Source organism: Oncorhynchus masou, chromosome 31 (assembly GCF_036934945.1).
Source record: "Oncorhynchus masou masou isolate Uvic2021 chromosome 31, UVic_Omas_1.1, whole genome shotgun sequence".
Taxonomy (NCBI): domain Eukaryota; kingdom Metazoa; phylum Chordata; class Actinopteri; order Salmoniformes; family Salmonidae; genus Oncorhynchus; species Oncorhynchus masou.
Window position 1 is genome coordinate 102,712,928 of NC_088242.1, and position 14,977 is coordinate 102,727,904.

The following is a 14,977-nucleotide window of genomic DNA, read 5'->3' on the forward strand; positions in this document are numbered from 1 at the left end:
CCTATTCCCTATACACTACTTTAGACCAGAGCCCTATTCCCTATACACTACTTTAGACCAGAGCCCTATTCCCTATACACTACTATAGACCAGAGCCCTATTCCCTATACACTACTTTAGACCAGAGCCCTATTCCCTATACACTACTTTAGACCAGAGCCCTATTCCCTATACACTACTTTAGACCAGAGCCCTATTCCCTATACACTACTTTAGACCAGAGCCCTATTCCCTATGCACTACTTTAGACCAGAGCCCTATTCCCTATGCACTACTTTAGACCAGAGCCCTATTCCCTATGCACTACTTTAGACCAGAGCCCTATTCCCTATGCACTACTTTAGACCAGAGCCCTATTCCCTATGCACTACTTTAGACCAGAGCCCTATTCCCTATGCACTACTTTAGACCAGAGCCCTTTTCCCCTATATAGGGCACTACATTAGACTAGAGCCCTATTCCCTATATAGTGCACTACTTTAGACCAGAGCCATATTCCCTATAAGGTGTACTACTTTAGACCAGAGCCCTATTCCCTATAAGGTGTACTACTTTAGACCAGAGCCCTATTCCCTATAAGGTGCACTACTTTAGACCAGAGCCCTATTCCCTATAAGGTGCACTACTTTAGACCAGAGCCCTATTCCCTATAAGGTGTACTACTTTAGACCAGAGCCCTATTCCCTATATAGGGCACTACTTTAGACCAGAGCCCTATTCCCTATATAGTGCACTACTTTAGACCAGAGCCCTATTCCCTATATAGTGCACTACCTTAGACCAGAGCCCTATTCCCTATATAGTGCACTACCTTAGACCAGAGCCCTATTCCCTATGCACTACTTTAGACCAGAGCCCTATTCCCCTATATAGGGCACTACATTAGACTAGAGCCCTATTCCCTATATAGTGCACTACTTTAGACCAGAGCCCTATTCCCTATATAGTGCACTACCTTAGACCAGAGCCCTATTCCCTATATAGTGCACTACTTTAGACCAGAGCCCTATTCCCTATAAGGTGTACTACTTTAGACCAGAGCCCTATTCCCTATATAGTGCACTACTTTAGACCAGAGCCCTATTCCCTATATAGTGCACTACTTTAGACCAGAGCCCTATTCCCTATAAGGTGTACTACTTTAGACCAGAGCCCTATTCCCTATAAGGTGTACTACTTTAGACCAGAGCCCTATTCCCTATAAGGTGTACTACTTTAGACCAGAGCCCTATTCCCTATATAGTGCACTACTTTAGACCAGAGCCCTATTCCCTATAAGGTGTACTACTTTAGACCAGAGCCCTATTCCCTATATAGTGCACTACCTTAGACCAGAGCCCTATTCCCTATAAGGTGTACTACTTTAGACCAGAGCCCTATTCCCTATATAGTATACTACTTTAGACCAGAGCCCTGACTTCATCTGATCATTAACTCTGTGTGTTTATGGGTTTCTTACAGGAAGCAGGCGGCAGACTTTTACACTGAACATCAGACAAAGTCTTTCTTCAAGTGAGTCCTTCCTGTGTAAATGATTAGCCTGTCTTCTCTCTGTGTGAGCAGAGCGGCCAGGGGCATGTTTCAAGGAGGCTCCAAGGGCCATCTAACCAGTAACCACCATTATTAGCAGTCTCTCTATGTGACATTTATTGCACTGACATTGTGGTGACATTTGAACAGTCTTGACAGGGACAATTACCTCCCGTAAATCAAGAGAATTAGAAGTAGTTTCACCTACACATTTCAACTGAATAATTCAAAATTTCAGATGGTGATCTGTAGTACTTAACCTTTAAAAAATGTGACCTTCAATTACATATTCCACACCATCTGAGTAGAAATAGTTCATAAGTAGTTTATTGGAGATTCCATTAAAGGTTGTTGCTGAAAGTGTTATTCTGACTGTTTTTATTGGAGTTTGCATAAAACAATGTTTCTTTTTAGCAACCTGGTGCAGTTTATGACCTCTGGCCCCGTGGTTGCCATGGAGCTGATGGGTGACGAGGCAGTGTCAGTGTGGAGAAGGATTCTAGGCCCCACTGACTCGGGCGTAGCACGGAAAGAGGCCCCACCAAGCCTGAGAGCTCAGTTTGGCACAGATGGCACCAGAAACGCTGGACATGGGTCTGACTCACTGGCTTCAGCAGCAAGAGTAAGTCATTCTAGTAGTGAGAAGTACTGAGCCCTGGGGGACATCAGTAGTTAGACATTATAGAGGACCTTGTGCAGAGCCCAGGGGGACACAAGTAGTGAGAAGAGGAGGGAACCTAGTACAGATACATTATAGAGACCTAGTACAGAGCCATGGGGAACACCAGTATTGAGACATTATAAAGGACCTCGTGCAGAGCCCTGGGGGACACCAGTATTGAGACATTATAAAGGACCTAGTGCAGAGCCCTGAGGGACACCAGTAGTGAGACATTATAAAGGACCTAGTGCAGAGCCCTGAGGGACACCAGTAGTGAGATATTATAAAGGACCTAGTGCAGAGCCCGGGGGACACCAGTAGTGAGACATTATAAAGGACCTAGTGCAGAGCCCGGGGGACACCAGTAGTGAGACATTATAAAGGACCTAGTGCAGAGCCCGAGGGACACCAGTAGTGAGACATTATAAAGGACCTAGTGCAGAGCCCTGGGGGACACCAGTAGTGAGACATTATAGAGGACCTAGTACCAAGCCCTGGAGGAAACCAGTAGTGAGACCTTATCGAAGACCTAGTACCAAGCCCTGGGGGACACCAGTAGTGAGTAATGCTTTGTTCTTCTGTTTAGGAGCTGGAGTTTTTCTTCCCATCCACAGCGGGCCATGGTCCCGCTAACACGGCCAATTGCACAGACTGTGCCTGTTGCGTCATCAAACCTCACGCTATATCAGAAGGTAAGTTAGCCATCCTTGTTTCACATGGGACCTAGCCTTACTCTCCACAAGTACATATTAATTTTCTCTAAACTCTATGACACGTTTTCTTATATACTCTACCTTTCAATTATACTTGCATTATGGCTATTTTCTGTAGTACTTTGAATACCTAAAATATAAAAACCATTCAGATAGAGGCCTAAAAGAGTACTTGGTTGAAGGAATGTAGCCAACAGTAACATTGCCAATTTACAATTACTTTGCCAACTTAGTTTAACTCCTCTCAACAGCCTGTTATCCAGAGAAGTGACTTGGTCAGGCTGCTGGTGTAAAATCCTTACCTGCCATTAAACCCTGGTTCTTATTTAACTGCTCGCCCCCTTCCTTTCTTACCCTGCTGTTGTTACACTTTGGTGGGTTTGCGTCGCGCACAAACCCAGCGCACATTGTAATCAACCTTCCCATTGTCCTGATCCCTGTTGGAGCAGGGAGAGAGCGTACGGCTAGAACAATGACCTGTCAAATAAAAAATCCTCTGGTCTGACTGGGCTGGTGTTGAGTACTGACACATTGGACTGACTGGGCTGGTTTTGAGTACTGACACATTTGGACTAAGCTATGGACTGACTGAAGAGAGAACTAGCGTATCTGATTAGATGTATAGTAGTCTGAATTTAGTGCCAAAACAACACAGGCAGACGGTTTTCTGTTGACTGCGTTGAGCAGGTTGGACGTTGCTGTTGGAGAGGAATGCTCTGCTCTCTCTGTTTACAGATGTCTCTCTGATTCTGGTTGTTTCTGAAGGGCGCTGTCAGTAATGTCCCATATGTACAGTCGTGACCAAAAGTTTTGAGAATGACACAAATATTAATTTCCACAATGTTTGCTGCTTCAATGTCTTTAGATATTTTTGTCAGATGTTACTATGGAATACTGAAGTATAATTACAAGCATTTCATAAGTGTCGAAGGCTTTTATTGACTATTACATGAAGTTGATACAGAGTCAATATTTGCGGTGTTGACCCTTCTTTTTCAAGACCTCTGCAATCCGCCCTGGCATGCTGTCAATTAGCTTCTGGGCCACATCCTGACTGATGGCAGCCCATTCTTGCATAATCAATGATTGGAGTTTGTCAGAATTTGTGGGGTTTTGTTTATACACCCGCCTTTTGAGGATTGACCACAAGTTCTCAATGGGATTAAGGTCTGGGGAGTTTCCTGGCCATGGACCCAAAATATCAATGTTTTGTTTCCTTAGCCACTTAGTTATCACTTTTGCCTTATGGCAAGGTGCTCCATCATGCTGGAAAAGGCATTGTTCGTCACCAAACTGTTCCTGCGTGGTTGGGAGAAGTTGCTCTCGGGATGTGTTGGTACCATTCTGTATTCATGGCTGTGACAAAATGACAATATTGTGAGTGCGCCCACTCCCTTGGCTGAGAAGCAACCCCACACATGAATGGTCTCAGGATGCTTTACTGTTGGCATGACACAGGACTGATGGTAGCGCTCACCTTGTCTTCTCCGGGCAAGCTTTTTTCTGGATGCCCCAAACAATCGTAAAGGGGATTCATCAGAGAAAATTACTTTACCCCAGTCCTCAGCAGTCCAATCCCTGTACCTTTTGCAGAATATAAGTCCCTGATGTTTTTCCTAGAGAGAAGTGGCTTCTTTGCTGCCCTTCTTGACACCAGGCCATCCTCCAAAAGTCTTTGCCTCACTGTGCATGCAGATGCACTCACACCTGCCTGCTATCATTCCTGAGCAAGCTCTGTACTGGTAGTGCCCCGATCCCGCAGCTGAATCAACTTTAGGAGACGGTCCTGGCACTTGCTGGACTTTCTTGGGCGCCCTGAAGCCTTCTTCACAACAATTGAACTGCTCTTCTTGAAGTTCTTGATGATCCGATAAATGGTTGATTTAGGTGCAATCTTACTTGCAGCAATATCCTTGCCTGTGAAGCCCTTTTTATGCAAAGCAATGATGACGGCACGTGTTCCCTTGCAGATAACCATGGTTGACAGAGGAAGAACAATGATTCCAAGCACCACCCTCCTTTTGAAGCTTCCAGTCTGTTATTTGAACTCAATCAGCATGACAGAGTGATCTCCATCCTTGTCCTCATCAACACTCACACCTGTGTTAACGAGAGAATCACTGACATGATGTCAGCTGGTCCTTTTGTGGCAGGGCTGAAATGCAGTGGAAATGTTTTTGGGGGGATTCAGTTCATTTGCGTGGCAAAGAGGGACTTTCAATTAATTGCAATTCATCTGCTCACTCTTCATGACATTCTGCAGTATATGCAAATTGTCATCATACAAACTGAGGCAGCAGACTTTGTGTCATTCTCAAAACTTTTGTCCACGACTGTAGAGTACCTCTGGGTGAGTCACTCAGGCCACAGGCTTCACCAGGGCAGAGCTCACAGTTTGACACAGTCTCAACACACGGACTCTGTCTGACAAACAACACGCGACACACAGCTGCTTCCCCCTCAGGAGAATGAAAATATTTGGCATGGGCCTTCAAGATCCTCAAAAGCTTTTACAGCTGCACCATCGAGAGCATCTTGACTGGCTGCATCACCGCCTGGGTATATGCCAATACATCACATCCTTCAATATGAGCTGGTGTCAGAGGATGGTCTGAACTACTGAGTCCCACAAAACACACATACACACAACACACATACCGACAACACAAACACTTTTTACTCTGTTCTTTATTTTATGCTTTACGCGATCCTGATGTCTAGTCACTTTACCCTGCCTTCATGTACATATCTACCTCTAATACCTCATTATTATCTATCCTGATGCCTAGTCACTTTACCCTGCCTTCATGTACATATCTACCTCAAATACCTCATTATTATCTATCCAGATGCCTGGTCACTTTACCCTGCCTTCATGTACATATCTACCTCAAATACCTTATTATTATCTATCCTGATGCCTAGTCACTTTACCCTGCCTTCATGTACATATCTACCTCAAATACCTTATTATTATCTATCCTGATGCCTAGTCACTTTACCCTGCCTTCATTTACATATCTACCTCAAATACCTTATTATTATCTATCCTGATGCCTAGTCACTTTACCCTGCCTTCATGTACATATCTACCTCATTATTATCTATCCTCCACATTGATCTGATACTTCCTGTATATAGCTGCACATTGATCTGGTACTTCCTGTATATAGCTCCACATTGATCTGGTACTTCCTGTATATAGCTCCACATTGATCTGGTACTTCCTGTTTATAGCTCCACATTGATCTGGTACTGGTACTGCCTGTTTATAGCTCCACATTGATCTGGTACTTCCTGTATATAGCTCCACATTGATCTGGTACTTCCTGTATATAGCTCCACATTGATCTGGTACTTCCTGTATATAGCTCCACATTGATCTGGTACTTCCTGTATATAGCTCCACATTGATCTGGTACTTCCTGTATATAGCTCCACATTGATCTGGTACTTCCTGTTTATAGCTCCACATTGATCTGGTACTTCCTGTATATAGCTCCACATTGATCTGGTACTGATACTTCCTGTATATAGCTCCACATTGATCTGGTACTTCCTGTATATAGCTCCACATTGATCTGGTACTTCCTGTTTATAGCTCCACATTGATCTGGTACTGATACTTCCTGTATATAGCTCCACATTGATCTGGTACTTCCTGTATATAGCTCCACATTGATCTGGTACTTCCTGTATATAGCTCCACATCGATCTGGTACTTCCTGTATATAGCTCCACATTGATCTGGTACTTCCTGTATATAGCTCCACATTGATCTGGTACTTCCTGTTTATAGCTCCACATTGATCTGGTACTTCCTGTATATAGCTCCACATTGATCTGGTACTTACTGTATATAGCTCCACATTGATCTGGTACTTCCTGTATATAGCTCCACATTGATCTGGTACTTCCTGTATATAGCTCCACATTGATCTGGTACTTCCTGTATATAGCTTCCACATTGATCTGGTACTTCCTGTATATAGCTCCACATTCATCTGGTACTTCCTGTTTAACTCCACATTCATCTGGTACATCCTGTATATAGCTCCACATTCATCTGGTACTTCCCGTATATAGCTCCACATTGATCTGGTACTGATACTTCCTGTATATAGCTCCACATTGATCTGGTACTTCCTGTATATAGCTCCACATTGATCTGGTACTTCCTGTATATAGCTCCACATTGATCTGGTACTTCCTGTATATAGCTCCACATTGATCTGGTACTTCCTGTATATAGCTCCACATTGATCTGGTACTTCCTGTTTATAGCTCCACATTGATCTGGTACTTCCTGTTTATAGCTCCACATTGATCTGGTACTTCCTGTATATAGCTCCACATTGATCTGGTACTTCCTGTATATAGCTCCACATTGATCTGGTACTTCCTGTATATAGCTCCACATTGATCTGGTACTGATACTTCCTGTATATAGCTCCACATTGATCTGGTACTTCCTGTATATAGCTCCACATTGATCTGGTACTTCCTGTATATAGCTCCACATTGATCTGGTACTTCCTGTATATAGCTCCACATTGATCTGGTACTTCCTGTATATAGCTCCACATTGATCTGGTACTGATACTTCCTGTATATAGCTCCACATTGATCTGGTACTTACTGTGTATAGCTCCACATTGATCTGGTACTCCCTGGTACTCCCAGATATAAATATGTCCATTCTTGTGTATTTGATTCCTCTTGTGTTACTATTTTTATTATTCTATATATTTTTTAAACTCATCATGGTTGGGAAGTGCTCATGATCAAGCATTTCACGGTTAAGTCTACACCCATTGTATACACCGAACCTGCGGCACACACTCTACCTACACAGTCCCACTATGGGACTGGGACTTATCCTACCTAGGATAGGATAAGTAATCCTTCTCACCCCCCTTAATGATTTAGATGCACTATTGTAAAGTGGCTGTTCCACTGGATGTCAGAAGGTGAATTCACCAATTTGTAAGTCGCTCTGGATAAGAGCGTCTGCTAAATGACTTAAATGTAAATGTAATGTCGACTACATGTGATTTTATACACCGAACCTGCTGCACACACTCTACCTACACAGTCCCACTATGTCGACTAAATGTGATTTTATACACCGAACCTGCTGCACACACTCTACCTACACAGTCCCACTATGTCGACTAAATGGGATTTTATACACCGAACCTGCTGCACACACTCTACCTACACAGTCCCACTATGTCGACTAAATGGGATTTTATACACTGAACCTGCGGCACACACTCTACCTACACAGTCCCACTATGTCGACTAAATGTGATTTTATACACTGAACCTGCTGCACACACTCTACCTACACAGTCCCACTATGTCGACTAAATGTGATTTTATACACCGAACCTGCTGCACACACTCTACCTACACAGTCCCACTATGTCGACTAAATGTGATTTTATACACCTAACCTGCTGCACACACTCTACCTACACAGTCCCACTATGTCGACGATGCCACATTCCAATACAGATCAAACCAAACAGGGTACTAAAATAAACCCTGGCAGAGTCACACACTGCTAATTCCCAGAGGATCAGACTGCAGATTCCATTTAGATTCAACAGTCAGAGATGTGGAGCGTGGTGGTTTTATTTTACAGCAGCAGTGGAGCCTCCACGAACAGCTCATAACAGGGATGAGAGAGGAGCTACAGGTTAGTCATGTGATCAAGTGTTTTAGTAATACTGTAAAACATTTATGAAAAGTAAAGTCGAACAAAAAAACACAGGATGAATAGATATAAGAAGAGAATGTGATAAAGTAAGTAAGCTATGTACAGTTCCAGGGTCAGGGGCAGTTCCAGGGTCAGTTCCAGGGTCAGGGGCAGTTCCAGGGTCAGGGGCAGTTCCAGGGTCAGGGGCAGTTCCAGGGTCAGGGGCAGTTCCAGGGTCAGGGGCAGTTCCAGGGTCAGGGGCAGTTCCAGGGTCAGGGGCAGTTCCAGGGTCAGGGGCAGTTCCAGGGTCAGGGCAGTTCCAGGGTCAGGGGCAGTTCCAGGGTCAGGGGCAGTTCCAGGGTCAGGGGCAGTTCCAGGGTCAGGGGCAGTTCCAGGGTCAGGGGCAGTTCCAGGGTCAGGGGCAGTTCCAGGGTCAGGGGCAGTTTCAGGGTCAGTTCCAGAGTAATTTCCAGTACCATATTTACAATGTGCAGTGATACTGGAGTGATGGAGGTAGATATGTATTGGGGGAAGGAGACAGGGATACTGGAGTGATGGAGGTAGATATGTATAGGGGGAAGGAGACAGGGATAATGGAGTGATGGAGGTAGATATGTATAGGGGGAAGGAGACAGGGATACTGGAGTGGTGGAGGTAGATATGTATAGGGGGAAGGAGACAGGGATACTGGAGTGATGGAGGTAGATATGTATAGGGGAAAGGAGACAGGGATACTGGAGTGATGGAGGTAGATATGTATAGGGGTAAGGAGACAGGGATACTGGAGTGATGGAGGTAGATATGTATAGGGGAAAGGAGACAGGGATACTGGAGTGATGGAGGTAGATATGTATAGGGGGAAGGAGACAGGGATACTGGAGTGATGGAGGTAGATATGTATAGGGGGAAGGAGACAGGGATACTGGAGTGATGGAGGTAGATATGTATAGGGGGAAGGAGACAGGGATACTGGAGTGATGGAGGTAGATATGTATAGGGGGAAGGGGACAGGGATACTGGAGTGATGGAGGTAGATATGTATAGGGGGAAGGTGACAGGGATACTGGAGTGATGGAGGTAGATATGTATAGGGGGAAGGTGACAAGGCAGCAAGATATAAGATAAACAGAGTCGCAGCAGTGTGTGGGTGTGTCGAGTCTGTATAATTTTATGTACAGAGGTGTTTTAAACAGTCTTAAGAATGTTACAGTATCATACTGTTGGAGTACATGACAAAACCACGGTCTTGTTATTATAGCCTAGATATTGGAACATTTTAATGTTTTGTTTCACAGTGGAAATAGTGATATTATATTATATATTATTACTGTGCATGCTGGTACTATTATTCCTGCAACTTCAGATCTGTAGGTTTGTAACTTCACGTTGCATGCCGGAGCAGCGTTCCGTTCTTCCTGTTGTGTGTGTGTGTGTGTGTGAGTGTGTGTGTGTGGTGGCTCTTGGGTGGGGGGGGGGGGCTCTTTTCCATTGTTCAACCAATCCAGTAAATGTGGAGGAGGAGTTAAGATGGCCGTGTCTCCTTGTCCAAAAGTGTCACAGGCTCTTTCCATTTCCCCTGAAAGCCCGGTGTATCCGGTTGTTTTACAACCCCGCCGAGGGAGGTTTCTAAGTTAAAGCCTGCCTGCCAAAAACATAGTAATGCCCCTAGTAATCTAAGTAGTACTGATCTGGCTCTGACTGGTTCAAAGCAGCGGGAGCGGCCGGGGTGAGCAGAGCAGGGTAGGGCAGAGCAGGGTAGGGCAGAGCAGGGTAGGGCAGAGCAGGGTAGGGCAGAGCAGGGTAGGGCAGAGCAGGGTAGGGCAGAGAAGGGCAGGGTAGGGCAGGGTAGGGCAGAGCAGGGTAGGGCAGAGTAGAGCAGGGCAGAGTAGAGCAGGGCAGAGCAGGGTAGGGCAGAGTAGATCAGGGCAGAGCAGGGTAGGGCAGGGCGGGGCAGAGCAGGGTAGGGCAGAGCAGGGCGGGGCAGAGCAGGGTAGGGCAGAGTAGGGCAGGGTAGGGCAGAGCAGAGTAGGGCATAGAAGGGCAGGGCAGAGTAGGGCAGAGCAGAGTAGGGCAGAAGAGAGCAGGGTAGGGCAGAAGAGAGCAGGGTAGGGCTGAGCAGGGTAGGGTAGGGCAGAGCAGGGCAGGGCAGAGAAGGGTAGGGCAGAGAAGGGTAGGGCAGATCAGAATAGGGCATAAGAGAGCAGGGTAGGGCAGAGCAGAGTAGGGCAGAAGAGAGCAGGGTAGGGCAGAGCAGAGTAGGGCAGAACAGGGTAGGGCAGAGCATTTAAAATATATATATATTTAACGTTTATTTAACTAGGCAAGTCAGTTCAAATTCCTATCTTCAATGACGGCCTACATCGGCCAAACCCAGACGATGCTGGGCCAATTGTGCCGGATGTGATACAGCCTTTCATCAGGTTGTTATTAGTAGAGTAGCAGGGCAGCCTTTCATCAGGTTGTTATTAGTAGAGTAGCAGGGCAGCCTTTCATCAGGTTGTTATTAGTAGAGTAGCAGGGCAGCCTTTCATCAGGTTGTTATTAGTAGAGTAGCAGGGCAGCCTTTCATCAGGTTGTTATTAGTAGAGTAGCAGGGCAGCCTTTCATCAGGTTGTTATTAGTAGAGTAGCAGGGCAGCCTTTCATCAGGTTGTTATTAGTAGAGTAGAGTAGCAGGGCAGCCTTTCATCAGGTTGTTATTAGTAGAGTAGCAGGGCAGCCTTTCATCAGGTTGTTATTAGTAGAGTAGCAGGGCAGCCTTTCATCAGGTTGTTATTAGTAGAGTAGCAGGGCAGCCTTTCATCAGGTTGTTATTAGTAGAGTAGCAGGGCAGCCTTTCATCAGGTTGTTATTAGTAGAGTAGCAGGGCAGCCTTTCATCAGGTTGTTATTAGTAGAGTAGCAGGGCAGCCTTTCATCAGGTTGTTATTAGTAGAGTAGAGTAGCAGGGCAGCCTTTCATCAGGTTGTTATTAGTAGAGTAGCAGGGCAGCCTTTCATCAGGTTGTTATTAGTAGAGTAGCAGGGCAGCCTTTCATCAGGTTGTTATTAGTAGAGTAGCAGGGCAGCCTTTCATCAGGTTGTTATTAGTAGAGTAGCAGGGCAGCCTTTCATCAGGTTGTTATTAGTAGAGTAGCAGGGCAGCCTTTCATCAGGTTGTTATTAGTAGAGTAGCAGGGCAGCCTTTCATCAGGTTGTTATTAGTAGAGTAGCAGGGCAGCCTTTCATGAGGTTGTTATTAGTAGAGTAGCAGGGCAGCCTTTCATCAGGTTGTTATTAGTAGAGTAGCAGGGCAGCCTTTCATCAGGTTGTTATTAGTAGAGTAGCAGGGCAGCCTTTCATCAGGTTGTTATTAGTAGAGTAGCAGGGCAGCCTTTCATCAGGTTGTTATTAGTAGAGTAGCAGGGCAGCCTTTCATCAGGTTGTTATTAGTAGAGTAGCAGGGCAGCCTTTCATCAGGTTGTTATTAGTGGAGTAGCAGGGCAGCCTTTCATCAGGTTGTTATTAGTAGAGAGTAGCAGGGCAGCCTTTCATCAGGTTGTTATTAGTAGAGTAGCAGGGCAGCCTTTCATCAGGTTGTTATTAGTAGAGTAGCAGGGCAGCCTTTCATCAGGTTGTTATTAGTAGAGTAGCAGGGCAGCCTTTCATCAGGTTGTTATTAGTAGAGTAGCAGGGCAGCCTTTCATCAGGTTGTTATTAGTAGAGTAGCAGGGCAGCCTTTCATCAGGTTGTTATTAGTAGAGTAGCAGGGCAGCCTTTCATCAGGTTGTTATTAGTAGAGTAGAGAGTAGCAGGGCAGCCTTTCATCAGGTTGTTATTAGTGGAGAGTAGCAGGGCAGCCTTTCATCAGGTTGTTATTAGTAGAGTAGCAGGGCAGCCTTTCATCAGGTTGTTATTAGTAGAGTAGCAGGGCAGCCTTTCATCAGGTTGTTATTAGTAGAGTAGCAGGGCAGCCTTTCATCAGGTTGTTATTAGTAGAGTAGCAGGGCAGCCTTTCATCAGGTTGTTATTAGTAGAGTAGCAGGGCAGCCTTTCATCAGGTTGTTATTAGTAGAGTAGCAGGGCAGCCTTTCATCAGGTTGTTATTAGTAGAGTAGCAGGGCAGCCTTTCATCAGGTTGTTATTAGTAGAGTAGCAGGGCAGCCTTTCATCAGGTTGTTATTAGTGGAGTAGAGTAGCAGGGCAGCCTTTCATCAGGTTGTTATTAGTAGAGTAGAGTAGCAGGGCAGCCTTTCATCAGGTTGTTATTAGTAGAGTAGCAGGGCAGCCTTTCATCAGGTTGTTATTAGTAGAGTAGCAGGGCAGCCTTTCATCAGGTTGTTATTAGTAGAGTAGCAGGGCAGCCTTTCATCAGGTTGTTATTAGTAGAGTAGCAGGGCAGCCTTTCATCAGGTTGTTATTAGTAGAGTAGAGTAGCAGGGCAGCCTTTCATCAGGTTGTTATTAGTAGAGTAGAGTAGCAGGGCAGCCTTTCATCAGGTTGTTATTAGTAGAGTAGTAGCAGGGCAGCCTTTCATCAGGTTGTTATTAGTAGAGTAGCAGGGCAGCCTTTCATCAGGTTGTTATTAGTAGAGTAGCAGGGCAGCCTTTCATCAGGTTGTTATTAGTAGAGTAGTAGAGTAGCAGGGCAGCCTTTCATCAGGTTGTTATTAGTAGAGTAGCAGGGCAGCCTTTCATCAGGTTGTTATTAGTAGAGTAGCAGGGCAGCCTTTCATCAGGTTGTTATTAGTAGAGTAGCAGGGCAGCCTTTTCATCAGGTTGTTATTAGTAGAGTAGCAGGGCAGCCTTTCATCAGGTTGTTATTAGTAGAGTAGCAGGGCAGCCTTTCATCAGGTTGTTATTAGTAGAGTAGCAGGGCAGCCTTTCATCAGGTTGTTATTAGTAGAGTAGCAGGGCAGCCTTTCATCAGGTTGTTATTAGTAGAGTAGCAGGGCAGCCTTTCATCAGGTTGTTATTAGTAGAGTAGCAGGGCAGCAGGGCAGCCTTTCATCAGGTTGTTATTAGTAGAGTAGCAGGGCAGCCTTTCATCAGGTTGTTATTAGTAGAGTAGCAGGGCAGCCTTTCATCAGGTTGTTATTAGTAGAGTAGCAGGGCAGCCTTTCATCAGGTTGTTATTAGTAGAGTAGCAGGGCAGCCTTTCATCAGGTTGTTATTAGTAGAGTAGCAGGGCAGCCTTTCATCAGGTTGTTATTAGTAGAGTAGCAGGGGTTGTTATTAGTAGAGTAGCAGCCTTTCATCAGGTTGTTATTAGTAGAGTAGAGGGCAGCCTTTCATCAGGTTGTTATTAGTAGAGTAGAGTAGCAGGGCAGCCTTTCATCAGGTTGTTATTAGTAGAGTAGCAGGGCAGCCTTTCATCAGGTTGTTATTAGTAGAGTAGCAGGGCAGCCTTTCATCAGGTTGTTATTAGTAGAGTAGCAGGGCAGCCTTTCATCAGGTTGTTATTAGTAGAGTAGCAGGGCAGCCTTTCATCAGGTTGTTATTAGTAGAGTAGCAGGGCAGCCTTTCATCAGGTTGTTATTAGTAGAGTAGCAGGGCAGCCTTTCATCAGGTTGTTATTAGTAGAGTAGCAGGGCAGCCTTTCATCAGGTTGTTATTAGTAGAGTAGCAGGGCAGCCTTTCATCAGGTTGTTATTAGTAGAGTAGCAGGGCAGCCTTTCATCAGGTTGTTATTAGTAGAGTAGCAGGGCAGCCTTTCATCAGGTTGTTATTAGTAGTAGTAGCAGGGCAGCCTTTCATCAGGTTGTTATTAGTAGAGTAGCAGGGCAGCCTTTCATCAGGTTGTTATTAGTAGAGTAGCAGGGCAGCCTTTCATCAGGTTGTTATTAGTAGAGTAGCAGGGCAGCCTTTCATCAGGTTGTTATTAGTAGAGTAGCAGGGCAGCCTTTCATCAGGTTGTTATTAGTAGAGTAGCAGGGCAGCCTTTCATCAGGTTGTTATTAGTAGAGTAGGGCAGCCTTTCATCAGGTTGTTATTAGTAGAGTAGCAGGGCAGCCTTTCATCAGGTTGTTATTAGTAGAGTAGCAGGGCAGCCTTTCATCAGGTTGTTATTAGTAGAGTAGAGTAGGGCAGCCTTTCATCAGGTTGTTATTAGTAGAGTAGAGTAGCAGGGCAGCCTTTCATCAGGTTGTTATTAGTAGAGTAGAGTAGCAGGGCAGCCTTTCATCAGGTTGTTATTAGTAGAGTAGAGTAGCAGGGCAGCCTTTCATCAGGTTGTTATTAGTAGAGTAGCAGGGCAGCCTTTCATCAGAGTAGCAGGGCAGCCTTTCATCAGGTTGTTATTAGTAGAGTAGCAGGGCAGCCTTTCATCAGGTTGTTATTAGTAGAGTAGAGTAGCAGGGCAGCCTTTCATCAGGTTGTTATTAGTAGAGTAGAG

General features: G+C 45.2%; 1 protein-coding gene across 1 annotated transcript in view; it reads left to right on the top strand.

Annotated features, from left to right (window-relative positions):
* LOC135525090 (nucleoside diphosphate kinase homolog 7-like) overlaps positions 1-14,977 on the top strand; it is an 88,955-nt gene that overhangs the window by 64,024 nt on the left and 9,954 nt on the right. The window contains exons 5-7 of the mRNA XM_064952844.1: positions 1,462-1,512; positions 1,945-2,152; positions 2,778-2,883. Coding sequence (XP_064808916.1) covers positions 1,462-1,512; positions 1,945-2,152; positions 2,778-2,883 — 365 coding nt within the window. The remainder of the gene's footprint in view (positions 1-1,461; positions 1,513-1,944; positions 2,153-2,777; positions 2,884-14,977) is intronic.